The sequence below is a fragment of the Stenella coeruleoalba genome (genome assembly GCF_951394435.1).
Source record: "Stenella coeruleoalba genome assembly, chromosome: 10".
In the NCBI taxonomy this organism is placed as follows: Eukaryota; Metazoa; Chordata; class Mammalia; order Artiodactyla; family Delphinidae; genus Stenella; species Stenella coeruleoalba.
Window position 1 is genome coordinate 37,515,523 of NC_137156.1, and position 26,559 is coordinate 37,542,081.

General features: G+C 39.6%; 1 protein-coding gene across 6 annotated transcripts in view; it reads left to right on the top strand.

Annotated features, from left to right (window-relative positions):
- Nucleotides 1–26,559, top strand: part of BTBD9 (BTB domain containing 9) — a 412,514-nt gene that overhangs the window by 287,279 nt on the left and 98,676 nt on the right. For all 6 annotated transcript variants that reach the window (XM_079932926.1, XM_079932925.1, XM_079932927.1 and 3 more), the window contains one exon: nt 19,798–19,987. In XM_079932926.1, coding sequence (XP_079789052.1) covers nt 19,798–19,987 — 190 coding nt within the window. The remainder of the gene's footprint in view (nt 1–19,797; nt 19,988–26,559) is intronic.

Below are 26,559 nucleotides of genomic sequence, written 5' to 3' on the forward strand. Positions count from 1 at the left end.
TGTAAGCCACCACCATCTCTCCTCACCACTGCCCTGGTCTTTCTACTCATGGGTCTCCCCCATCCTCTCTAGTCCTTCTCATTGTCCTTCACCCTCCAGCCAGAGTAATCTTACTGGAACACTCCTTTGCTCAAAATCACTCTTTAACCCACTGAAATGATAGATGTTCTGATGATGACCCATACTTGCATTCCTAGGATAATTGCTTCTTGGACATGATGTATTTTCTAAATAATTATTGGATTTGTTGGCTAATATTTATTTTAGAGTTTTTACACCTATTTTCTTAAATAAAATGGGCCTATAAATTTCTTTTCTCATCTCTAAGTCATTTTATAACCAAAGTTACATTAAAATGACTTGAGAAGCTTTCCCTCTTTTTCTGTTTTCTGGATCAATATGTAATAAGATATAAATTTTCTGTGCCTTGGACTAAGTGGTCCTCAAGATTCTTTTCTAACCATAAATTCAATGACTTGATGAGCTACTGTAGCTCTGAGTTTCTTACCAGTGCTTCACTGGTTGTGTGGATTAGTCAAGCAAGTTCACATATATCCAAGCCCTCAGTCATGTCAGAAAGCATTAACCTCCCATGGGCACAAAATTGTATGTTTTCCATCCTGTGCCCATGGAAATGGGCTGAAACGGGAGTTCCATAGTCAACTGGTATCTCTCTTTATTCATTTGTTTCATTAAATTTTAGCCACAAAAATTTTAGTGTATAAATTGTATCTAATGGATTTCAAGGAGCCCTCCTGGCCTCCCTCCACCCCAGCTGATGTCCTGGCCTCTCCTTTCCTTCCCCATAGAAACACACTGCTTTATTGTATGTCCTCCCTTCTTTCTGGCTGCACTCTTCTCTTTCCTGTCTGTCTGATCTTTATGGGTCTAGAGGAGAATTGGGTTCTTTGAGCCTGCAGACAAAGAGATTGCCAGAAGGGTTGGTTTTGGCAAGATTGGAATAGTGGGTTGCAGAGGGAGAGGATTTGATCTCTGCAAAATTGGCAGGTGATTGAAAAGAAATTCTCATGCTGGTGTGTAGTTTCGTGGTAGAGAGATTCTGGGGTAGACACAGGCTGTTGGTGTGAACACGCAGTCGCTTTAAAGAACTTGGGCAGTGTACACTCAATCTCTTCAGTTTAAACTGCTTTGATAAGCTTTGCATCATGGTTCTCTGAATCTTGTTCTCAGAGCTGGAATGAAGTCAGAACATGTGACATTGCTGCTCATATATCTCCCATTCTTCTTAGTACATATTACTTTAAACTGTAATAGTAATTGTCATATCATTTTATTTTTATTTCTCATCTGGCTGAGGACACAGTGCAGGCAAAGAAGTTTATTCGTCAGACAGGGGCTACCTGGCGAACACAGTCCATGTAATGGGAGTTAAGCTGAGATCCAGAGCCTGACAAGCTATTAAATCTAAAAGGCAGGATTTCTTATGGTAGATCGGATATAATAATTTTATATCTCAGTATTTTATATATGTGACATTTTGTATAATATACAATTAACTGCCTGCTTTAGACATTTGAAAGTTAATGTGAAGGGAGTTATAAAACAGACACTGTAAACATCACCTCCCAAAGTGAAGTGGTAAATGGCTATCGGCCTCCAGGAGGGTGAGACCTAATTATTCCTCACAGTGCACTCTGTACCTTTTTACTACCAGTTTGGGTTTCATTGTCTTTGATAAACAAGATAATTGATATAAATGAATATGATGCTGTAAAATTGTTCCCCAATTGCAGGTTTTCAAGCTGGAGGTATAATTTTCCTTATGGCACAGTACTGTTAATCTTTAAATGGGTAGGTTGGTAATCTGCCTTTCATAAGAAGACATTAGGTGAGTCTCTCCTTACCAGAGCTGATAAAAGCATTGGGTGTACCCAGGGCACAGGAAAAAATGACTAATGGTCACATTAATGAACAAGAGCATGTGGATTTTTGAGCGGGAGGCTTACAGTTGGGAATGCAAGAGAACTATCTTGGAGGTGAAAAGGAGATGCGGCCTTCCTCAGGAAGAGAACAGAGGCATATGTGCTGCAAAGGGAGGTCTGGGCGCCGTTGGCTTTCCCCTCCTTCCCCAGCCCCAGCTCTGATCACTTAAGTGCTGATTTGGCTGCACTGGCTGACCTACAGGCTGAAGATCTCAAACAAGGAGACCCTAACGTGCTTTCTCCTCTTATTTGGTGGTAGGGGACTGGGGCTTTGCTAAACTACCATTTTGTCCCTTAAATTAATACTCAGCGTTCTCGATCCTCTTTTGAAAGGCTCTCATTAGGAAATGTAAAGGGCCAAGCAAGCGAAAGAGGCGCGTATGTTTGCACCCAGCGGGGAAGTCTGGGATAAGATCATTGGCAGTCTTCTTTGAAGAACCCATTTCTCTTTATGTATAAAGTACAACCAGGAAGAGTGAATGAAAAAGAAAGTGGGTAAACGCTTAGGAGAGAGTATAAAATGGCGTAGCCATGACTTCTTTTAGGGTAATGTTGTGCAACTTAGCATCGGAGTCTTGGTGGTTTAAAAAAGTAATAATTGATAATTAGTGACTTGTCTAGGGCATCTAGTGTTTAGTTTTAAAAACTAATTTAAGGGCTTCCCTGGTGGCGCAGTGGTTGAGAGTCCGCCTGCCGATGCAGGGGACACGGGTTCGTGCCCGGGTCCGGGAAGATCCCACATGCCGCGGAGCGGCTGGGTCCGTGAGCCATGGCCACTGAGCCTGCGCGTCCAGAGCCTGCGCGTCCGGAGCCTGTGCTCCACAACGGGAGAGGCCACAACAGTGAGAGGCCCACGTACCGCAAAAAAAAAAAAAAACAACCCCCCCCCCCCCCCCGCAAACTAATTTAAACTCATGGCAAGGAAAACCATGGTGAAATGAGATTTCTCCCCGACAGTTCTCCTTGGCAGTGTTATCACAGCCTTTCAAAGATCCAGCTTGCTAAGGGTAGCTTGCTGTCCAGCTTAATGTCATCTCTTCTCCGAACTGGTGCGCTGGCTCCCTCCCCCTCTCTCCTTCTTGAAAGGTTAGCCTTTCTTCAGAATAGTACAGGTTTTTCCAGCGACATCTGTCAACTTGGCAACGAGCACACCCTAAGGAAATTATGAAAATTTGAAGACCATCTAAATACTGTAGGGAACCTTCCCTCTCCCTCTCCCTCTCCCTCTCCCCCTCCCTCTCCCCCTCCCCTCCCCCGGCCCCCATCCTGCTTTCACCCAAGAAGAGTAGAGCACCCATGTGGCATTTATCACTGTCCATATCACTGGTAAACTGTAAGCCTATTTGTGTCTGTGATTTTTTTTTAATGCGTTTTGATTTGTTCATTCAATGGTGATAGCTCATGAAACCTCAAAGCGGTGACTATCCTAGAAGGCAGGTTGTGGACAGACCCCTTTGTTTAATGAAAGGAGACCCCCCCCCCCCCCAGCCACTGTACTGTTAGCACAAAGAGACTTCTTTGGTCTAATAACTCCCATGATCTTGATCTGATTCAGTAGGTCAGAAATTGCTGTCCCCAGCAAATATCGACCAGAAGGAAGTGCTTTCTTGGTTTTTCTGAAACTGCCAGCTGCATATTACACTAGCAGGTGCTAATAGGTTTTTGCTGGTCAGTAGAATTGTTATTGGTTCTTCCTTTCCCTGCTTCCTATCCTTTTACAATTACAAGGTGACTCATGAGAATAAAAGTCTCACCTCTTGTGTAATACCCAGATTTCTGAAATGCTGGTCCCACCTACCCATACCATGTGGGGAAAGCCTGGCCCTTTGTGACTAGGGAAGCACCAAGCCTGGATCTTGTGATTTTTTGAAAATCTCAGGATGCTTTTGTGAACATGATCTAATTTATTCTTTCAATATTCATAAGAAGGCAGAAGGAGGAAGGGATTCTTTTCTTTATGGGTAAAGAAACTGAGTCACGGGGTGGTTAAATAGCCTTCTCGAGATTGCCTAGGGCATGGTTTACAGAACTGAGGTGAGTTCCTCAGGCACCTGCTTTCCAGTCCGTTGCCTTGGTCCAGTGGATGTTCGAGCTGAAGGCAGGCAGAGGGTAGCAAACGTTTTTCCTCTCAGAATTAAAGTATAGAGACATGATGCAAAGAGAGCTAGAACTCAGAAATAAGATACTTCCTAACTGACAGGTCCCAGAATATTCATAATAAACTTCTGTTTAAAAATACTCACACCCATTTTTCATTTCCCAAAGCACTAAGTGTAAACCATTAGAAGAATAATTAATTGAGAGTAGTAGCAGAAGGTGCTTTTTAAACTGCCTTTTATGGTATTTTAGACAAGACTCATTTCATCATACACTGTAAGCCTACTGGAAAACATAGCATGATTCTGTTTCTTCAATCTAGATTAACTTTGGCCTCCAGAGGTAGTGTAAATCGTACTTTTTCCTGAGTTTTTTTTTCTCATAACTACTTTACTTAGGAGTATGAGTAAAGTTGTTCCAGGGAACTTACAAGACTTTGATTGTCAGTCTTTGAAGCTAGGTAGACAGATTTCCCCAGGGACCCCAAGTTCGCCTGTTAGGGAGCAAAACCTCAGTCTCACCCAGGGGATTGCTCAACTTCCCCACAGCCCTGGGCTGGCCCCTCAGGCTAAAACTGGGAGAGCCCAGGGAGGCAAGTTTTCCCTCAGGCATCCTGTGGGATTTGATTACAGAGTCTCAATTCTGAAAGCTCAATATTCAGAAGTTAAGACTCACCTTTACCTGTATGTTTCTTCTGAATTCCAGTCTTGCTCCCTTGAGATTCTCAGAGATTCTTTCCTTCTCACACAGTTCAATCCAGGATGCTTTGTGGGAACTAAAACATGTGAGAATTTGGTGTCATCTCCCACCTTTTTCTCTCTGCCTCCAAAATCTGTGGCAGGCAGTTTCTGCCAAAGTGGAACTGTAGGAGCATACTTGCCACAGATCTGATTGGGACATTTTCTGTAAAATGTACAGGATTCCACTTAATGTTTGATTGCCTCACTGCTGATAACTATTAGTAAAATCTCAAATTTTATATTTATTGATACATTTTAAAGGACCGTCATTCAAGATCATAAGACTCAAGTTATCCATTATCTCAGAATCATTCTGACTTAAAGTTTGAACCAGATACATCTGCCAGCTTAAAATGACAACAATTTTAAAAAGAGAGAGAGAGAGAAGAGCTACTACTTTGTTAAAGGGATGGTTTAAAAAAAACACACACAAATTTCTGTGCAAACCACTGCTTCTTTTGTGGACCTTTTAAACAACTCTTGTACATCTTTGTTCTATGCTTAACACGAATGAGAAATATTCCCCCAAAGCTGTGGTGACATCTCTGATCTTGAGTCACAAAATTGTTGTGGCCTGAGAAGACCTTTCAACCACTAGTGTGGAACAAAAATAACTCTGTTGATATCAACATCTTTTAGGACATAAGGAAAAATAAGTCCATGTAAAACTCTTATACTACTCATAGAAAAAGATGCCCTTTACATTATAACTTATAAATTTTTTTGAGAAAGGGTTTCCTAAACTTGCAAAACCAATTTCAGTGACTTTTTGTATGTTAGGTATTTTTCCCCATATCAGCTTAAATAACTTGTCGTGATGTAGGGGGCAGATGTAGAGTCTTTCTCTGACAGATTTTGTCCAGAGAAAAGGAAAAAAATCACCCCAATGAGATATTGCCTATTAGTTCAAACACAGAGTTAGCTGTTTGGGCTGTCTTTTTTCTTACATCTGGAAATTCCTTTGTCCTAAATTTAAAGGCCTCACCTGCAGAGTGAATCCCCCTTTGATACACTGCAATGCTTACCGCTGTTAAACATCTGATGCTTGATTCTTTAAGGTCTTTTGGAATGGAAGATTTTCACAGCTAAAACCCCCAGCGTGAATGCTGGAGTTTGAAAACTACAGATAAGAGAGTAAACCTCTTAAGCAGTTAGTTCTGGAAGGTGCTTTGTGAATTCACTAATCCTGGTGAACATGCCTACTTGGCATCCACTGACCCCACCCCACCTCACCTTTGCCCCTGGGAATAACCACCTCTGATTTCTCACCTCCGTCTTCTATAAAACTGCCATGTTCTCTGAAACATGTTTGGAGCTATAACTTTCTAAAGTTATAAAGTTTGCATACTTTGGGAGAAGGGAAAGCCACATTTAAAGTTTGGAAAAGTGTTACCTCTTCCTGTCACTGGCTAAATAGAACCCAGCATGATTGTCAACGTCCTTATAATCTCAAGATAGGGTGTGTGATTTGGGCAACGTTGGTGATGTTTAGAATTGGAGCTATAACAGGAATGATGAGAACACGGATTATACTGACTGAAACAGACAAAAATGAAAACAAAGAAAAAAGGAAAAGAGGCTCAGAGGAATGGGTCGCCAGCATTGAAAAGGCAAGGTCTGGTTTCTTCCCATGGGCTTCCCCTGCAGATATGGAGAGATGGTCATGACTGAATCCTTTGGAATTGTGTTAGGAAGCAGCCTTTCCACGGTGCTGGGAACCGGGGCATATTTTGGAAAGGAAAAGTTTAAAGGGTTTTCTTCAGCAATGTAATGTGATATACTATATGATTGAAAAGTGATTTCTTTTTAATTGAAATATAGTTGATTTACAATGTTGTGTTAATTTCTGCTGTACAGCAAAGTGATTCAGTTATACGTATATACATTCTTTTTGTTTGTTTGTTTGTTTGTTTGTTTTGCGGTACGCGGGCCCCTCACTGTTGCGGCCTCTCCTGTTGCGGAGCACAGGCTCCAGACGCACAGGCACAGCGGCCATGGCTCACAGGCCCAGCCACTCTGTGACATGTGGGATCTTCCTGGACCAGGGCACGAACCCATGTCCCCTGCATCGAAAGGCGGACTCTCAACCACTGCGCCACCAGGGAAGCCCTATACATTCTTTTTTAAATATTCTTTTCCATTATGGTTTATCACAGAATAGTTAATATATTTATTTCCCTGTGTTATGTAGTAGGGCCTTGTTGTTTATCCATTCTATATATAATAGTTTGCATCTGCTAACTCCAAACTCCCACTCCATCCCTCTTCTACCCTCTCTCCCCCTTGGCAACCACAAGTCTCTTCTCTATGTCTGTGAGTCTGTTTCTGTTTCATAAAAGTTCAACTCTGTCATATTTTATATTCCATATATAAGTGATATCATATGGTATTTGTCTTTCTCTTTCTGACTTACTTCACTTAGTATGATAATCTCTAGTTCCATCCATGTTGCCGTAAATGACATTATTTCATTCTTTTTTATGGTTGAGTAGTATTCCATTGTATATATATACATCTTCTTTATGCATTCATCTGTCAATGGACATTTAGGTTGTTTCCATGTCTTGGCTATTGTAAATAGTGCTGCTATGAACATAGGGGTGCATGTATCTTTTTAAATTATATTTTTGTCCGGATAAATGCCCAAGAGTGAGATTGCTGGATCATATGGCAACTCTATTTTTAGTCTTTTGAGGAGCCTGCATACTGTTTTCCATAGTGGCTGCACCAAGAAAATTGATTTTTTTTTTAACCTGATAGATAAAACCAGGAATGAATGTAACTTAGTGCCAGTGTTGCAGAATACATTTTTGTAGCTTTTTGATAGTTTCCAAGAAAAATGGGTTTGTGCTCTAATTAGCTATTGTTCATTTACAGCTGTTCAGACATAACAGCTGTGAGTATTTTTCCCTTTAGAGTAAGTTGACAGAAGGTTGGATTGCAGTTGGGTTGGAAGCTTGCCTGGTCAGCAACAAGTTCCTATGTAAGCCTGTGGATAGGCCCCTAGGGTAAGTCCCCCTTTAAAAAAATAGTGTAGGTCTGTAGGGGAATATCTAGATGTGACCTTAAGCTGATAGTCCTAGTTGTCTTTTTGAAGGAAATATTTTGTAACTGAAAATCTTGGCAACAGAGAAGAATCTCCCTGAGACTGTTAAGTACTTGATGGCTGCGTGAACCACTGTGCTATTAGAAAACAATTTGCAATGAAAACAGCCAGGGAAACATTGCATGAAGCCCAACACAAGCACTATTTGTTTGTTTGTTTGTTTTTTTACTTGCTCACTTGTTTATTTCTTTTTTTTTAAACATCTTTATGGGAGTATAAGTACTTTACGTTGTTGTGTTAGTTTCTGCTGTATCAAGCACTGTTTTTGAAGATGACAATCCTCTGTTAAGTGCTAAGTACTATTTCACTTTTAAAAACTGTTTCAAATGGGTTTTTCCCCCTATCTCTCAAAGGTGATCTCTGGAGACAGTTAAATAACATGTCAGTCTTATCTTTAAATATAGCTGGTACAGGTGGCCCTCAGGTCATGTCCTACTGAAGTAATACTGCCTTTTAAAAAATTTATTACTCCTGAATTAAATTTACAGGCAGGCTGTTGGCCACCCTGGTGCTGTGTAAGAACAGAGGACAGTACAATTGTTTTCAGATCACTTTTTCTGCAGTTCCCCACAGTGTGAGTCATCCCAATATTCATACACTTGCAGAATGTATGCACTTTGTTAACATGCAATTTTTGCATTCAGAAGCAGCAAATTAAATTTGTCTGAGCAGAATTGCTATGTGCACAGAGGGGGAAAAGTAATTTCTGCCCAGGCACTTCCCCTTTGCTCCTAGCACAGGCTATTGTAATAGGTATGTAGCTGAAGGATGGCAAAGGGAAAACCAGAAAGAGACAGATGTGAGATGCTGGGCTTTGGCAATATGGTTTTGTAAACAAAGTGACACAAATTGGGGCAGAAATTCCAGTGGGACAAGGGAGGAAACTGGAAGATTGGAAATACAGCACAAAGCTGAGCTCCATCCAGATGGTGTTTTTAATAAATTTATCAGACACATATGAAAGACGGTAATGAACATTCAAATGGGGCGTGGCCCGGCCCCTATGGGAAGAAAAACAGTATGGCACCTTCTGTGCGTTTCAGTCAGTTAAAATCACTCTCTAATTTTTCCCAGGAAAAAAGACCACAGGATTTATTCAAACCATTGAGTAATTATTATGCAGTCCAACTAGGCAGGCTGAGGTTTGTGTTTCTAGGAAGAATTAATAACAGAATTTTTTCCTGCTGAAATGAAGGAAGTGGTCTATATTAGTAAACCCAGTGGTGACATTTAGGACAGACCTCTTCTCTGAGAACTCTTATAGTATGACTATAACCCAATAGCAATACTGTCAGGCATAAAAAAGCTTCCACAGTCTTTACAAGTCATGTTATTATATACATTCCTCCTCTTCCTCCTGTTCTCCCCCAAATGGTTTCCCTATCAGAAAATATTTCAGTCTACCATGAGTGACCAATCTTTCTGTATGTGGGACAAAGTTTTAGGGGAAGTGAAGTTGAGAGAGCTAAGGGTATATGTAGTGCTTATAAAGCAGCTCTTCTGCAGTGGGCATAATTGTTTTCTTTTTAATGTTTAGGTCAAGACCCAGAGATTGATCATACTTCACTTTTCGAAGAAAACTTTCCCTTAGAAAGCAGTTTTTTCTGCTTTATTCAGTAACTTTTAGATTTTCTAGCTTTTGGTAAGGAGCTATGTTAAGTGCCACACCTATATACGCATGCTTTTCCAGCTCTGATTCATTCTTTCAGCAAATATTTATTTAATAACTGCTATATGCTAGGCACTCTTTCTTATCAGTTGGGAATACAGCAGTGAAAAAAAGAAACAAAAGTTCCTGCCCTTATGAAACTCACATGCTAAATCTCCAATTGTCAAGTTAGATCAGATTGAAATACTGGTTTGGATATTAAGAATTGGCCCCGTGCTGGAATTATGGTCTCACCTTGGTCATTTACAGAAAGTCTTTATCCACAGGGTTTGTGCCCAGGTCCCTATCCTTCTCTTCTTTCCACCCGTTGGCATCATTTGGTCGTTATATTGTTAATTTCACTCATTGTTTAAAACATAGGAATGAGAATTAAGAAAAGTGCTGATCTGATTTTCTACCTTATGGAATAAGTACAGTTGCTTATCAAGTTGCTAGTAGAGTTCTAGCAAAAGCAATTTCTTGAAAGGAAATTTGGGAGTTGGTGTAGATTTCACTAATACAGTCTATCTCTGTGTATTATATGTGTCTATGTTTATCTGTGTTGGGCACCCTTTGTAGATCCAGACTTTGACTGAAAAACATTAATGAACGATGATGTCAAGATCAAAGTGGAAACCGTGGAACACTATTCTCCAGCACATAGATATAGGATTTTTTGTTAATAAGGCACTGTTTTTGTTTTTGTTTTTGAAATGTTCTTTTTTTTAAAATCCCGACCAGGGATTGAACCAAGACCCACAGCAGTGAAAGTGTGGAGTCCTAACCACTGAACTGCCAGGGAAGTCCCAAGAAGGCAAAGTTCTTTAATGTAGCATATGTTAGACTACCTTAAGATTCCAGAGGGTCAGAGGGTGATATTACTAGGGCAGTTTTGCTTAGAGAAAATGTTGGAGACCGAAAGAATCTTCTTTAATAAATATTTCTAAATATGTCTTTAGAAAAGGAATTCTGAGTGCTTATCCCAGCCTTTTTTCCCAAAGAGCTTTAAACCATATCACTAATGATTTTATGATCGTCTCTGATGCTGCTGCATTAATTGACTAGTTAAAATCAGATCATCTAGGGATAAAATTGTGAAGCAGTAAGGTAGCTTAGGAGGAAATTGATAAACTCAGGGAGAGTCAACAAGGACAACCGTCTAGACCTAGTGGATACTACAGAGCACATCAGCATTGTAAAGAATCCTAAAAGGTTTATCCTTTCAAACCCTCTGAAATTACTTGCCATATTTCTGGTTTTCATAAAAACAGTATTAACATTTGTGGAATTTAAAAAATAACCAATATTCCATTTGTGGAAAAGAACATAAAGAACATATATGTAAAGTTTGGAGAGCAGGAACACTCACATGCTCACCACCCATCTTGAGAAATAGAACACTACCAAATCTTTTTTTTTTTTCATCTTTATTGGAGTATAATTGCTTTACAATGGTGTGTTAGTTTCTGCTTTATAAAAAAGTGAATCAGTTATACATATACATATGTTCCCATATCACTACCAAGTCTTTAAAGCCCTTTGTGTGTTCCCCCCACAGCACATCCCTGCTATCTTCCTATCCGGAGGTCACCATTCATCTGAATTTGTGTTTACTACTCCCTAGCTCTCCTTTCTAATCTCACCACATAGGTGAGATTCACTAGGTTTCTATCACTGAACAATAGAAGTGGAATTGTACGCTTTGTATTTTTCTGACTTGTTCTTAACCAACTTTCTTTGTAAGATTGACCCTTGCTAATACACATAGCTTCAGTTCACTTATTTTCAATACTGGGTAGTTTTTGTTTGACAGTGAAATTTTAAAACTCAGTGGACAGGTTAAACAGTAGATGAGACACACCTGGAGAGAAGCAGTGAACACAAACAATAAAGAAATTACCCAGAATGCTTCAAAAAGAGGTAAAGAGGAAAAAAATGAAAGGAAGGTTAACAAGTAGAGAGGATAGAATGAGAAGTTCCAACAGAGGTCTAATGGGAATTCTAGAAGAAAAAAAAACAGAAAATGAGGGAGAATCAATACTCACAGAAATAATGGTTAAAATGTTCCAGACTTGATAAAAGCCATAAGTGCTTATATTCAGTCCTGAGCAGGATAAATTTAGTCTGCATCTAGGTACAACATAGTAAAATTGCAAAACACTAAAACCAAAAAGAAATCCTTAAAATTAACTGTGGAGAAAAAAACAAATTGCAGCAGTTAGAGGGATAGCAGACATAACAGTAGAAGCTAGAAGACTATGGAATAATATCTTAAAAGTACTGAGGAAAAACAGCTTTTCACTTAGAGTTCTATACCCAATTAAACTATTTTTCAAGAGTGGTGGCAAAATATACTTTCAAGTAAAGACTTTGCTGAATGGATGTGTCTTAGAAGGAAGTTGAACCAAGAAGAAAGGAGGATATAAAAAAAGTAAAGGTGAATAAATTGGTGAATGTGAATAAATAAGTTTTGGCTGTATGAGATAATAATAATGATGACTGATTTTGAGAGTCTAAAACAAGGTAGAAGTAAAATGTTAGGTAAGAATAGCAAGCCAAGAGGCAAGATGATTTGTATGAAAAAGTGTTAAGATCTTTTATATTGTTCAGGAGAAGGGAATATGTGATTTTTAATTTTAGGCATTGTTAAGTCTGGTATGCATATATAGAATTTAGTAAAAGAATAGAAATAGAACATATAACTTCCCAATCAAATCAGTAGGGATAGCTGGTGGGGAAAATAAAGGAAATTCAATCCGTTAGAAAATAGAAACAGAGTAGACAGAGAGGCGGGGGAAGCAGCAGAGAAAAAAAAAACTTGTAAGTAGAAATAAAAGTGAGTTAATGGGACTTCCCTGGTGGCGCAGTGGCTGGGAGTCAGCCTGCCAATGCAGGGGACCCAGGTTCGAGCCCTGGTCCGGGAGGATCCCGCGTGCTGTGGAGCAACTGGGCCCATGCGCCACAGCTGCCTGGCCTGCTCTCTGGGGCCCACAAGCCACAACTACTGAGCCCAGGCACCACAACTGCTGAGGTCCATGCACCTGAAGCCCATGCTCTGCAGAAGGAGAGGCCACTGCAGTGGAAGGCCCACACACCGCCATGAGGAGTAGCCCTCTATCGCAGCCTCTGGAGGGGACCTGTGTGCAGCAACAAAGACTCAACGCAGCCTAAAATAAATAATTTTTTTTCCAAAAAGTGAATTAGTATACATCAGTAATAACAATTAATATAAGTCATGTAAATTTGCCAGTTAAAAGACAAAGGACACTGAATTTTTCAAAAATCTAGTTATATGTTATCACAAGAGACCAGAAAAATAGAAGAGTGATGCTAAGGAAACAGTAGCCAAAATAAAGGCACTATATTTATTTGACATTAGAACATGTAGATTTTAGGGCAAAGGATTATTAGAGATAAAAAATTATACTACATAATGATGAAAGGTTCAATCTACAAGTTAGATATAATTCTAAAATAATATACACGAAATGACGTGTTCTCAAAATACATAAAGCAAAAATTGACAGAATTACAAGGAGAAATTGACAGATCTACAGTCATAGTGGGAAATTTAAACAAACCTCTCCCATTAATTAATAAACATGTAAGTGATTTGAACAGCTCAGTAAGTTTGATATAGTAGATATGTATAGAACCATACACCTCCCAAATTAGAGAATACACATTCTCTTCAGGCACATGTAAAATATTTATAAGAACCATGAACTAGACCACAGAAAAGCAAATCTCATCAAATTCTACAAAGTCAGTATCATACAGACCACACCTTTTTATCCACATTACAGTGTAATTAAAAATCAGTAACAAAAACTTGAAAAGTTAAAAAACATTCTTATGAATAATTTGTGAAGCAAACAAAAATCTTAATGGAAATTAGAAAAAACTTAGATGCAATCAACTTTTAAAACACTTTATGTCAGAAAACCCAGATGGAGGAACATTCTACACCATAGTTGACTCTAATACTCTTCAAAACACTGTATATTAAAACTTAAGGGTAAAGATAAAGCAGGACTTAGAGGTAAAATATTAGCTTTAAATGCATTTATTAGAAAAAAAGAAAAGTTAATGCTTTGCTCATTATTTGCTTCAGATATTTAGAAAAAAATAGAATAAATCCAAAGGAATAGAAAGAAGAAATAATAAAAAGAGCAGATTTAGTGAAGTAGGAAATAAAGAAAATAATCAGCAAAATTGAAAATTGTTTTTTTGAAAACACTAATGTAGTAGACAAACATGTATAGGACTGACAAAAAAAGAAAGAAAAGGTACAAATAAAAATATTTGGGGGCTTCCCTGGTGGCGCAGTGGTTGAGAGTCTGCCTGCCGATGCAGGGGATATGGGTTCGTGACCCAGTCCAGGAAGATCCCACATGCTGCGGAGTGGCTGGGCCCGTGAGCCATGGCCGCTGAGCCTGCGTGTCCGGAGCCTGTGCTCCACAACGGGAGAGGCCACAACAGTGACAGGCCCGCATACCACACACACAAAAATTATACATATATATATATATATTTGGAAAGATAATGAGAACATACTGTGAAAATTTTTATGCTAGTATATTAGGATTTTTTTTTTTGTCCCACATCAAGGCTTACTGCTTTCTTTTTCTTTTTCATTTTCTTTTTTAACATCTTTATTGGAGTATAATTGCTTTACAATGGTATGTTAGTTTCTGCTTTATAACAAAGTGAATCAGCTATACATATACATATATCCCCATATCTCCTCCCACTTGAGTCTCCCTCCCACCCTCCTTATCCCACCCCTCTAGATGGTCACAAAGCACTGAGCTGAACTCCCTGTGCTATGCAGCTGCTTCCCACGAGCTATCTATTTTACTTTTGGTAGTATATATAAGTCCATGCCACTCTATCACTTCGTCCCAGCTTACCCTTCCCTCTCCCCATGTCCTCAGGTACATTCTCTACGTCTGCGTCTTTATTCCTGTCCTGCCCCTAGGTTCTTCAGAACAATTTTTTTTTTTTTTTTAGATTCCATATATATGTGTTAGCATACGGTATTTGTTTTTCTCTTTCTGACTTACTTCACTCTGTATGACAGACTCTAGGTCCATCCACCTCACCCCAAATAACTCAATTTCGTTTCTTTTTAAGGCTGAGTAATATTCCATTGTATATATGTTCCCCATCTTCTTTATCCATTCATCTGTTGATGGGCACTTAGGTTGCTTCCATGTCCTGGCTATTGTAAATAGAGCTGTAATGAACATTGTGGTACATGACTCTTTTTGAATTATGGTTTTCTCAGGGTATATGCTCAGTAGTGGGATTGCTGGGTCGTATGGTAGTTCTATTTTTAGTTTTGTAAGGAACCTCCATACTGTTCTCCATAGTGGCTGTATCAATTTATATTCCCACCAACAGTGCAAGAGGGTTCCCTTTTCTCCACACCCTCTCCAGCATTTATTTTTTGTAGATTTTTTGATGATGGCCATTCTGACTGGTGTGAGGTGATACCTCATTGTAGTTTTGACTTGCATTTCTCTAATGATTAGTGATGTTGAGCATCCTTTCATGTGTTTGTTGGCAATCTGTATATCTTCTTTGGAGAAATGTGTATTTAGGTCTTCTGCCCATTTTTGGATTGAGTTGTTTGTTTTTTTGATATTGAGCTGCATGAGCTGCTTGTGAATTTTGGAGATTAATCCTTTGTCAGTTGCTTCATTTGCAAATATTTTCTCCCATTCTGAGGGTTGTCTTTTCATCTTGTTTATGTTTTCCTTTGCTATGCAAAAGGTTTTAAGTTCCATTAGGTCCCATTTGTTTATGTTTGTTTTTATTTCCGTTTCTCTAGGAGGTGGGTCAAAAAGGATCTTACTGTGATTTATGGCATAGAGTGTTCTCCCTATGTTTTCCTCTAAGTGTTTGATAGTGTCTGGCCTTACATTAGGTCTTTAATCCATTTTGAGTTTATTTTTGTGTATGGTGTTAGAGAGCATTCTAATTTCTTTCTTTTACATGTAGCTGTCCAGTTTTCCCAGCACCACTTACTGAAGAGGCTGTCTTTTCTCCATTGTATATTCTTGCCTCCTTTATCAAAAATAAGGAGACGATATGTCCGTGGGTTTATCTCTGGGCTTTCTATCCCCTTCCATTGATCTATATTTCTATTTTTGTGCCAGTACCATACTGTCTTGATTACTGTAGCTTTGTAGTATAGTCTGAAGTCTGGGAGCCTGATTCCTCCAGCTCCATTTTTCTTTCTCAAGATTGCTTTGGCTATTCGGGGTCTTTTGTGTTTCCATACAAATTGTGCAATTTTTTGTTCTAGTTCTGTGAAAAATGCCATTGGTAGTTTGATAGGGATCGCCTTGAATTCGTAGATTGCTTTGGGTAGTATAGTCATTTTCACAATGTTGATTCTTCCAATCCAAGAACATGGTATATCTCTCCATCTGTTTGTATCATCTTTAATTTCTTTCATCAGTGTCTTATAATTTTCTGCATATGGGTCTTTTGTCTCTTCAGGTAAGTTTATTCCTAGGTATTTTATTCTTTTTTGTTGCAATGGTAAATGGGAGTGTTTCCTTAATTTCCCTTTCAGATTTTTCATCATTAGTGTATAGGAATGCAAGAGATTTCTGTGCATTAATTTTATATCCTGCTACTTTACCAGATTCATTGATTAGCTCTAGTAGTTTTCTGGTAGAGTCTTTAGGATTCTCTATGTATAGTATCATGTCATCTGCAGACAGTGACAGCTTTACTTCTTCTTTTCCGATTTGGATTCTTTTTATTTCTTTTTCTTCTCTGATTGCTGTGTCTAAAACTTCCAAAACTATGTTGAATAATAGTGGGAGAGTGGGCAACCTTGTCTTGTTCCTGTTCTTAGTGGAAATGGTTTCAGTTTTTCACCATTGAAGACAGTGTTGGCTGTGAGTTTGTCGTATATGGCCTTTATTATGTTGAGGTAAGTGCCCTCTATGCCTATTTTCTGGAGGCTTTTTATCATAAATGGGTGTTGAATTTTGTCAAAAGCTTTCTCTGCATCTATTGAGATGATCATATGGTTTTTCTCCTTCAATTTGTTAATATGGTGTATCACATTGATTGATTTGCATATATTGAAGAATCCTTTATGCTAGTATATTTGAAAACTTAAACAAAACACAAAATTCTCCTAAAAGGGCCAGGGATATCTAAGGCAATTTTGAAGAAAAACAGAGAAGAAGGCGAAGGAGAGGGAAAACAGGTGTTCAGTTTGTCAAATTTTATGATACTGTAAAATTATAGTAATTAAAACAATATGGTAAAGGCACAAGGCTAGGCAAATTAAGGAAACAGAGTACAGATCTTAAAAAGAGATTTAGATACGTATGAAAACTTTATACGTGACTAAAGTAACATAAATTAGTGGAGGAAAGCGATGAACTGTTCATTAAATGGTGCTGGGGAAATTAGCTAACCTTATGAATAAAAGGTGAAAGTAGATCTGTATTTAATAGCATACCAAAAATAAATCCTAAATAGATTAAAGAACCAAACGTGAAAAGCAAAATTTGAGAACTTTTAAAAGAAAATATAGGGAGATATCTTTATAAATTTGGAGTTGGAAAGAATTTATATACAAGAAAGGGAAAACACAAATCTTATAGGAAAAGATTAAATATTTCAACTCAACATTAACCAAGAAAGGACTGACATCCTGCCAATGAGGTAACTCATAGCCACAAGTGTAATTCCACTTCCGTATGTGTGTGTGTGTGTGTGTGTGTGTGTGTGTGTGTGTGTAAATATATACATATATATGTCTTACATATTCCTTGAAGAAACTCTTACCTGTGTACACAAGAAGACACGTTTGTAATCACAAAGAAAACAATGGTAACAATCTAAATGTCCCTTTGGTATATTTATACATTGAAATATTTTATATACTTTACACAAATGAACTAGATTTATCTGGCTATTGAACGTTCCTTCATCCTGGTTTAATGTTTATTGTAGACGTTAATATTGTTGACCATATATTCCCCTTCTTCTCCTGGGCACACAACAAGTTAGCCCTCTCCTAACCCCTTTGAAGTTAGGTAAGGCCCTGTGACTTGCCTTAGTGAACAAAATGTGAGCAAAGTGATGTGTGTTGCTTTGGGGGAGGAGTTTTAAGAGCCAGTGCCCAGTTCACTCCCTTCTCACTGCCGCTGTGATTGAAGAAGCACGTATCAGTCAATACAAAGCTTCCGTCACTAGGTTCCCTGCATGATGCAATGCTCAGAGTCACCTTGCTGATCATCGTTGAATGCATAGTGTGGGTGAAAAATAAATGTGTGCTATTTAAACACCTGGGAGAATGGAGGCTGTCTCTTACTGCAGCTTAAGCTACCTACAGTGTGATTTTATGTCTCAGCTCAGTTTATTGTGTATCTTGTGCCACTTCCTTTAGTTCTCTCTTCCAAATCACAGAACACTTCCCCTTTTCCATGAGATGGAGGTACCATGACTTAGCCTCTAAATATAGTCCTTTATCTCTTCTCCTTTCAAAGTCAGAGGGGGGCTTTTCTGTAAGCCCCTTCTCTGCCAGTACACTGCTCTCACAGGTTACTTTACCAGAGATTCTGCTTATTGCTTTAGAGTTAAGCTTCATAGTCAAGGGATTCATGGCCAGAAAATCCAGTCTCTCTCCCTTCCTCCTTCCCTTCCTCTCTTCTTTATCTGTGGATGGCTGTCCTTATCTACAGAGAGCAAAGCAAGCAGTGAAGGTATATGAGATGAGGGAGCAAGCAAGTAGTGAAGGTAGATGAGGGCTCGAGTACAGGCATGCCCACCTTTGAAAAGTTAATGCATTGCTTAGAAGATACATGGAAGATTATTTACTCTGCATCATTATAAAGTTAGAAATGTTTTGGCATGATAGTAGTACTGCTCACCCTCTCTCTTTGCATAGAGTATAATATTATACTGAAAAGTATAGTATATATCTAATAAGAAATTGTCTTTTTTTCAAGCCATTTTAAAATTTTGTAAAGTAAGCTACACATCTTGAATGTAAGTAGCTAAGGTTAATTGTAGATTTAGGTTAAATAATTTAAATTTCTGAAGAAAATCGCAGCACTAGTAAATGCACAAAAAAGGTCCCAGTGGACTTAAAAGGCTCTCACCTTTTATCATTCTCTTCTCAGCGTTTAGAGAATCTACATCATTTTTGGACAGCTATATCATTTTGTGGATACCCTAGACTTTTGTAAATGAACAGGTGGATGTGGACTTGAAGTATATAGAGAGACACAGAATCAAAACAGAGCTGGTGTTTCAGAATGCAGCAGTTCATGAACAAAGAGATGAGCGTATGTGTTGAATTGCTCAGAATAGTAAACAGACAAAAAAGGGAAATGAATCATGGCCGAGGGCAACTGTATATTCTGCAAAGGGATTGGTACCATGTCCTGGATTGTTTTCCTGCTTTATGAATTTTAAAATTCTGAATCTATATATGTCATGCTTCTTTAAACAAATGTACTACATTTATTAAGTGTAATAAATATATACAGTTTAGAGAATACTAATAAAACAAGTGCCTATGTACCTATCGCCTCACGAGAATAGAAGAAAACCAGTAGTTTTGAAGCCCCTCCAGGATTTCATCTTGGAAATGAAATCAATTAATGTTTGGACACATTGGTAGGTGTCCCTCCAAGATTTCATCTCCTTCTTTCTCATACAAATGATCATGAATTTTGTGTAATAATTCCCTGGATTTCCTTTTTAGTTTTACATTTATATATGTATCCCTAAACAAATTATATTTTTAGTTTTGCCTTTTTAAAAAGCTTTGTATAAATGAACTCATGCACTGTGTTTTTCTGTGCCTTGCTTTTCTCACTCAACATTGTTTTCTGATTAATCAATTTGGATATAGCTGTAGTTAATTAATCTCAACTATTGTGTGGTTTCCCACTGTAGTAATATTTCACAATGTATTTATCCGTTCTATATTTTATGGGGTTTTTTTTAATCATGTTTTTTTTATCATTATTTTATCATGTTTCTTTGTAATAAAATTCTTTAGGGTTAATTGCTACATGTGGTTTGGTTTGTTCCAGCCTCAGGTTCATCTTTTTTGAAAGCTATTTGGCATGGAAATGTGTTCATATCTTGAGATAATCAAGATGCTCTAATTTCTATTTTATTATTGATAGTAATTAATTAATTTTGTTCATAGCACACTGGTGGGATATATTTGGCTTCTTTATCTTGATGCTGAATCTTGTGTTGGATTCACAGTTCCCATGGAGAACGTTGCAACAATTGCTGATTGTGCCAGCGTGATTGAAGGAGTCAGTCGGAGCCGAAATGCCTTGCTGAATGGGGACACTAAGAACTATGATTGGGATTCTGGCTATACATGTCATCAGCTAGGAAGTGGTGCAATTGTGGTTCAACTGGCACAGCCATACATGATTGGGTCAATACGGTAAGAAGATTCCCTTTCATTTATTACTTTTAAAATGGAAGACACGTGCAAATTGTGTTTTGGTACATTGACGATCCCAGTAACTTCAGTGAAGATACTATTCTGTTCTTTGCTCTAAATATGGAGAGGAGGAGATGGAAAAGGAGGGACAAAGATATACAAGGTGCTTGTTTGGATTTTCTGGTGGGGAGATGCACCAAAGTTAGACTTGTGGAGGGACTAGTTTAGATTTGTGGAGGGCGAGGACTAGGGCCTCTCCCTGGATACAGCACAAGTCTCAGTTTGTATTGGTTAGGAACTTACAGGATATCAAAATCATTTTCAACTCGAATAAATGACTTTATATATGAACCAAACAGATCTGAATATGAAACCTGGTTCTAAAAGATCTTTTTACTAATCTTCACGTCTGGGTTTTTGGTTGTTTTCGTTTTGTTTTGTTTTGTTTCGCTTTGTTTTAAGAAGGGAACTTTAACCCACTATTGCTTGATTTGTAGGATCATATAATTTTAAAATGTGACACTGGTGACATCTCCCAGAGGATATACTTTAGTTCAAGAGAGTCATCTGGGTCTCAAATAGGCTGCCCTTTTTTTTTTTAAGGTTCTAAGAAGGTCTCTGAAAGACTAATGTTGTGTGTGTGTGTATATATATATATTTTTTAACACAAGATATTTTACATTATATCTTAGCCTGCCAGAGGTAGAGATGTTGGTGAGACATGACTGCCTTCCTGTCATCATGCTGTACCACATTTTCCTTACTGCTTCCTGTTCTCATTTTAAAGTTAGTATGTGTAAAGAAAGAAACAGCACAAAAAATAAGGTAGTGGGATTCTAATAGACAGAGGTTTATTGATGTCTAAGCTAATAACTGCAGAGGTTAATGCTGCTTGTCGGTTCCCTGGGGTACCCTGACAAGTGATGCTGGATTTCTTGGAGAATTCAGACTGTTGGTTTCTTCATTTAAATTTTCAACCTCTTTTCATAAAGGGCCACATACAGGCTGAGTACCACAGGCAGCAAATCACAGATAAAGAAGCCTTGAATTCATACTGCAGGCCAGACAACTCACTTCGTGCTTAGGAAGGGGGAGGGCACAAGCCACAATCAGTGTGGACAAGCTAGCAGTATAAATAAACTTCCGTCAGATAGCCATCAACGCACCCTCCTTCCTTCTTCTCAGCTGCATGCATTAACTAAAGTAATCATAAGCCATCTATTTAATAAGTCATTCTAGAATCTTTGTCATAAATGGTGTTAAACTTATCTGAATATTTCCCATTACAACCTTTTTCTCTTTACTTTAAAAATCTGGAAAACAGTTGTCCTTCTCTTGTCTTAGAGTCTGCACAAATTCTTGACGATTACCAATCGTGTCTCTGAGATTGCATCTGCAATTTCTTTCAGAAGGCTTGGTGTGTAACTCATCTGAGCAGGAGACTTGAAATCATTTAAAATGACTAGATACTTTCTTTCACTTCACCTATTTGGGGCTTCAGTTTTCTCTTATGTTTGTTCTGCCATTTCTAATTTGAAAACCAGTCTTCTTGCCAATGAAGATGGAAGCAAACTGGCAGCTTAGCAGCTCTGCCCACTCTCTTTTAGCGTTCCCTGTATTCTGTCTGCTTACCTGGCACCCCACATTCTCTACCCCCCATCCAACAACGGTCCCTGTGCATCTCAAAGCAATATGTCAGAAATGGAATTCCACCATTCTCCCCTTTCCCTGCTCAAGTTGCCTCACACTGCGATTTCCTCATCTGATTTAGTGGTACTGCTCATCCACCCATCCACTGAGCCAAAAACATGGAAATCTTCCTAAACTCCTTCCTTTCCCTCACCTCCCCCACTGAACCAGTCAGCTGTCAATACCAGCTCCTACATATCTCACAAATCCTTCCTCTCTTCCCCATCCCCACTGCCATCACCATAGTTGCATCTTTGTAGTTTCTCTTCTCTACGTAGCTCTTCCCCACCTGCAACCATCTCCCACACTGTTACCACAAATCTGATGTGGTCATGCCCCTTCTTAAGAGGATTCATGGCTACTATTTGCCTTAAGGAGAAAGTTCAGACAACGGCATTAAGAACATGTGACTTGGGCTTCCCTGGTGGTGCAGTGGTTGAGAGTCCGCCTGCCGATGCAGGGGACACGGGTTCGTGCCCCGGTCCGGGAAGATCCCACATGCCGCGGAGCGGCTAGGCCCGTGAGCCATGGCCACTGAGCCTGCGCGTCTGGAGCCTGTGCTCCGCAACGGGAGAGGCCAAAACAGTGAGAGGCCCGCGTACTGCCAAAAAAAAAAAAGAACATGTGACTTACTTCTCTCCGTACAGCCTTGTCTCCTGCCTCTCCACCACCCCTACACGTACTGTCTCAGCCTATCCAGCTACTTGCAGTTTTGCATGTGTCACCCCTCTCTTACCCCATGCCTTCAACTCTTAGAACATGCTGTTCTCATTACATGTGTGTCTCACTACCTTCTCATCACCCCTTTTTACCTGGCTCTTATAAACCCTTCAAGACTTCACTCCTTTGGGAATGCTTCCCTAACCTTCTATCATCTCCTGGGCTGATTTAGCCATCCCTATTCAATGATTCCGTACATTCTGTATGTAATTCCTCCCAGAGCATTTGTCATGTTTGTATTATAATTGTTTACTTGCTGCCTCCTCCCAGCCTCACCCGATATATGAAGCCTGTGACAACTCAGAATAAGTGTTCCTTGACAGATTGAATGTGCAGATGAGGTAGTCTATCAAGATAGAAGGGGAAATTATAGTGGGTATAGTGGGAGATCCAGAATTTTAGATCGAGCAGGGACCTCATGAGGTCATTGCCAAGGTGACAACTCAGAAAGAGACAAACAAGCTTTTCATGTGGCAAGGCTACCTTGGCCTCTAGCTCTACTCAGTCAGAGATGTTGAATCTGACTCCAGATAAAAGGTGTTACTGGAGCTTAAGAGAGACAAGAGAGAACCGTGCCATTTGGTTTTCTTTAAATGTGGAAAAAGAATGGTTCTCCCCACACAATTTCTTTTTCCTGACTCAGAGGGGGATGATGAGCATGAGCACACCAAAGGCAGAATTGTGTATCTCAGCACCGCGTGAAGCCTCCACCTTCCTTAAGCCCAGCTATTGCTTTTGCAGTGAGAAAATCCATGCAATTGAAGGCCCATGAAACTGGCTGAACACTCAGAGAGACACGTCCCTATGAAACTAACATTACGTTGTCAGGAACTGCATTTGCCTCTTCTGTGACATTATCAATAAGAAAGGGAGAGGTATTTCTTAACCACCAATGCCTCTGGGTGATGCTGGATATCTCTGCAGGCCATGGTTAGCAGCAGCTGATGTGCCCAGATAGATGTTTATTGATAGGAAACTAGATCAGTGGTGTCTCTTCATGGGGATGGGTAACTGACAAATGACAGGTTGATTAGTCAGTGACATTTGACCCATGGCTTCTATTGCTTGTGATGACTCACTTGCTTTCCTAGTCACTGTATCCAAAGAAGCCCAGATTCCAAATCAACACCTCGAGGGAGAGCATTACAGAGCTGAGTGACTAACACTTTCTCCATCTAAGAGGGAGGAGATCTGGCAGTTCTGGAACCTCTTCCTCTGGGGGCCCAATCACAAGGTATACTGACCATAAAATTTCAGGTTTCTTTGTAGATGGTGAACACAGAGGCAAATGTCTCAAACATGGATTATCTTGATTACTGCATTCTTTATTCCTGAGAGAGGACAGAATTATTGTGTGGATAAGGTTTCTTTTGTTTGTCTGTTTTCATCCACATAAACCATTTCTTCCTTTCCTGAGCGTTTCCCCTGTAGCTGGGTAGGCAAGCAGAGCTTCTTTCTTTCTTTTTTTTTTATTTATTTATGTATTTATTTATTTTCGGCTGTGTTGGGCCTTCGTTGCTGCGCATAGGCTTTCTCTAGTCACGGCGAGCGGGGGCTACTCTTCAGTGCAATGCGTGGGCTTTTCATTGTGGTGGCTTCTCGTTGCAGAGCACGGGCTCTAGGCGCACGGGCTTCAGTAGTTGCGGCATGCGGGCTCAGCAGTTGTGGCTCACGGGCTCTATAGCGCAGGCTCAGTAGTTGTGGCACGTGGGCTTAGCTGCTCCAAGGCATGTGGGATCTTCCTGGACCAGGGCTCGAACCCATGTCCCCACCCATGTCCCCTGCATTGGCAGGCGGATTCTTAACCGCTACACCACCAGGGAAGTCCCCAGCTTCTTTCTTGACAGACAATGCCCACAGCTAACCACAGTCAGTGGGAACCTAGTCCTGCTAGTGAGTCTGGTATGGCAAGTACCCTTGTGGATCCTGGAAAGGCTGACCTTGAAACCTGATCTCTGACTGTCTCCTCCTCCCTTCATTTTCTTTCATTCAACATTTTTTGAGCTTTTAACTGTGTGCTAGGCACTATTCTAAACCCTGGGGCTACAGCATTGAATCCAGAAAACAAACATCAGTTTTCTCACAGAACTGACATTCTTGTTGGGGGAGGGGGCAGTGGTGGATAACCAGTAAACAACACTATTTGTAATATGTCAGATATTTCAAAGATGGAGCCATCAGAAGGGAGGACTAGGGGTTGGAGACAGCACAGCTTTAGATTGGGTGTTCAGGAAGGTCTCACTGTGCAGAGCCTGAAGGATGGGAAGAGTAAGCCATTGGGGGACCTGGGGGATGAGCCTCACAGGCAGAGTGCCAAGGCCCCGAGGCAGAGCACGTGAGGCAGGTTGCAGGAGCAGCAAGGAGGCCAGGGTGGCTGGAGTAGAGTGAGGGAGGGGAGGAGAGTAAGAGGCAAGGCGATGGAGGTGACTTGCAGAGGTGACATCCCTGAGATGTTTTGTTACTGTTTCTATATTCAGTCACCAGCTCCCCAAACCATCCCACCCACCACCACAAACCCATCCCAGTGTTTCATTAGCACCATTAGAGGAGAGTTTTCTTTGCTGAGGAGAGGAGGGGAGGAGCTGGGGAGCCATCGTGCCTTTAGGAGCCACCTTCTTTGTTCCTGACCAGCCTTTGTCCAGTCAGCTCCCAGGAAAGAGACAGCGGGAGGCGTCCTAGTCCTTGCAGTTTATATGAAACTTTCTCCCCATCTTTGGTGTTTATTTCTCTTTCCCAAGAGCCAGAGCAGGCAGTATAACTTGGAAATAAAGGAGTTTGTCTTTGTTTTGTTGCTAGGTTTACAGGCACAGTGTAACTTGTTCATTTTATTTGAGAGAAAAAGAGAGAAGTTGCCTGGAATGTGCCTTAAAAGTGGGTAACTAGTAGTAATTATATTATTTTCATGCTTTTTTTAAAAACATTAAAATTTAAATAACAGGAAATCTTCAGAGGCCTGACCACATAAAACGACCACATAGTAACTAACCAAATCTACCTAAGTCTTAGTTTATAGTCCCTCTGTCGCCTTAGTTTAAGACTTATTATCTTTCTACTTGCTAATCATGATATCCTTTTAAGTATTTTCAGGTTAGTATGAGAAATCACATATGCTGTGCATTAGGCATGTGTATTACCCAGTCTTTTTCAGCTAGTAAGTGACAGCACTTTGTTGAAACCCTCATTATTAGTCAATTAAATTAACAATTCTTACATTAGCTTGAAAATGATGGTTTTGTAATTGATAATGCAGTACTGTAAGTAAAATACCCGTAATGCTTTAACTAACCTAATTGTGAGTAGGTAGGCTGTTGGAAGATGAAACAGTGCAGGTAGATGCAACTAAATAAACCCATAGTCTCTCTGGGTGTTATGAGGATTAAGGAGTTAATGACACAAAAATATTTTGAGTTCCTCAGTTGGAAAATGTTATATGAATATAATATGTTAGGACAAAATGGATCTAACCCAAAGTATGTTCTTGGTGGGTATCCATAATCTCTTTAGTCTGTCGGGAGGAGGTTTTTACTTTGCAATAGGAAAAAAAACCCAGTTCTACCACTTATAAAAGTTAATCTGGCACAGAATTTCTGAACCACAAATCAGTTTATGCCTTGCAGTTATTAAACATAGATAAAATAAAGCAATAGAAAGTTAATCCTTTTTAAAAAAAAATTAGATATGTCGCTGTGCTCCTTATTCATCCCAGCATATACTTCCTTCTCTTGGAGCTGTTAAGCCCACACCCAGTTCAGCTGCCCTTTCACTATTGTGTGGCTGCAACCATTCTAGATTATCTGTTCAGTTTGTAAATCAGAAATCCCTTTTTCACTGCTGTTTTTCCTTCTTCCCACTGCTGACCACCCTGCCAAGCTATTGCTCATCCACTTCCCTCCCAAGGATAAGCACAGAAAAGAAAAAGGAGAGGAATCACAAACCATTCCATTTTGTGTCCTGTTTAATAGCTCCAAATGAAGGCTTAGTCCATGAAGGTGGGGAGAGAAATTGAACCAATGACTCAAATGATGTTTTGTAATTATTTGAGTATTTTTACGTCTGTGCAGCCCTCAAGTTCTTGTAGAACCACAGATAATCTCAAGTTGAAGATAGTGATTGTAGTATTGCGATGGACTTGGGTCTTTGCAATGATTTCCAAGTGCCTAGTA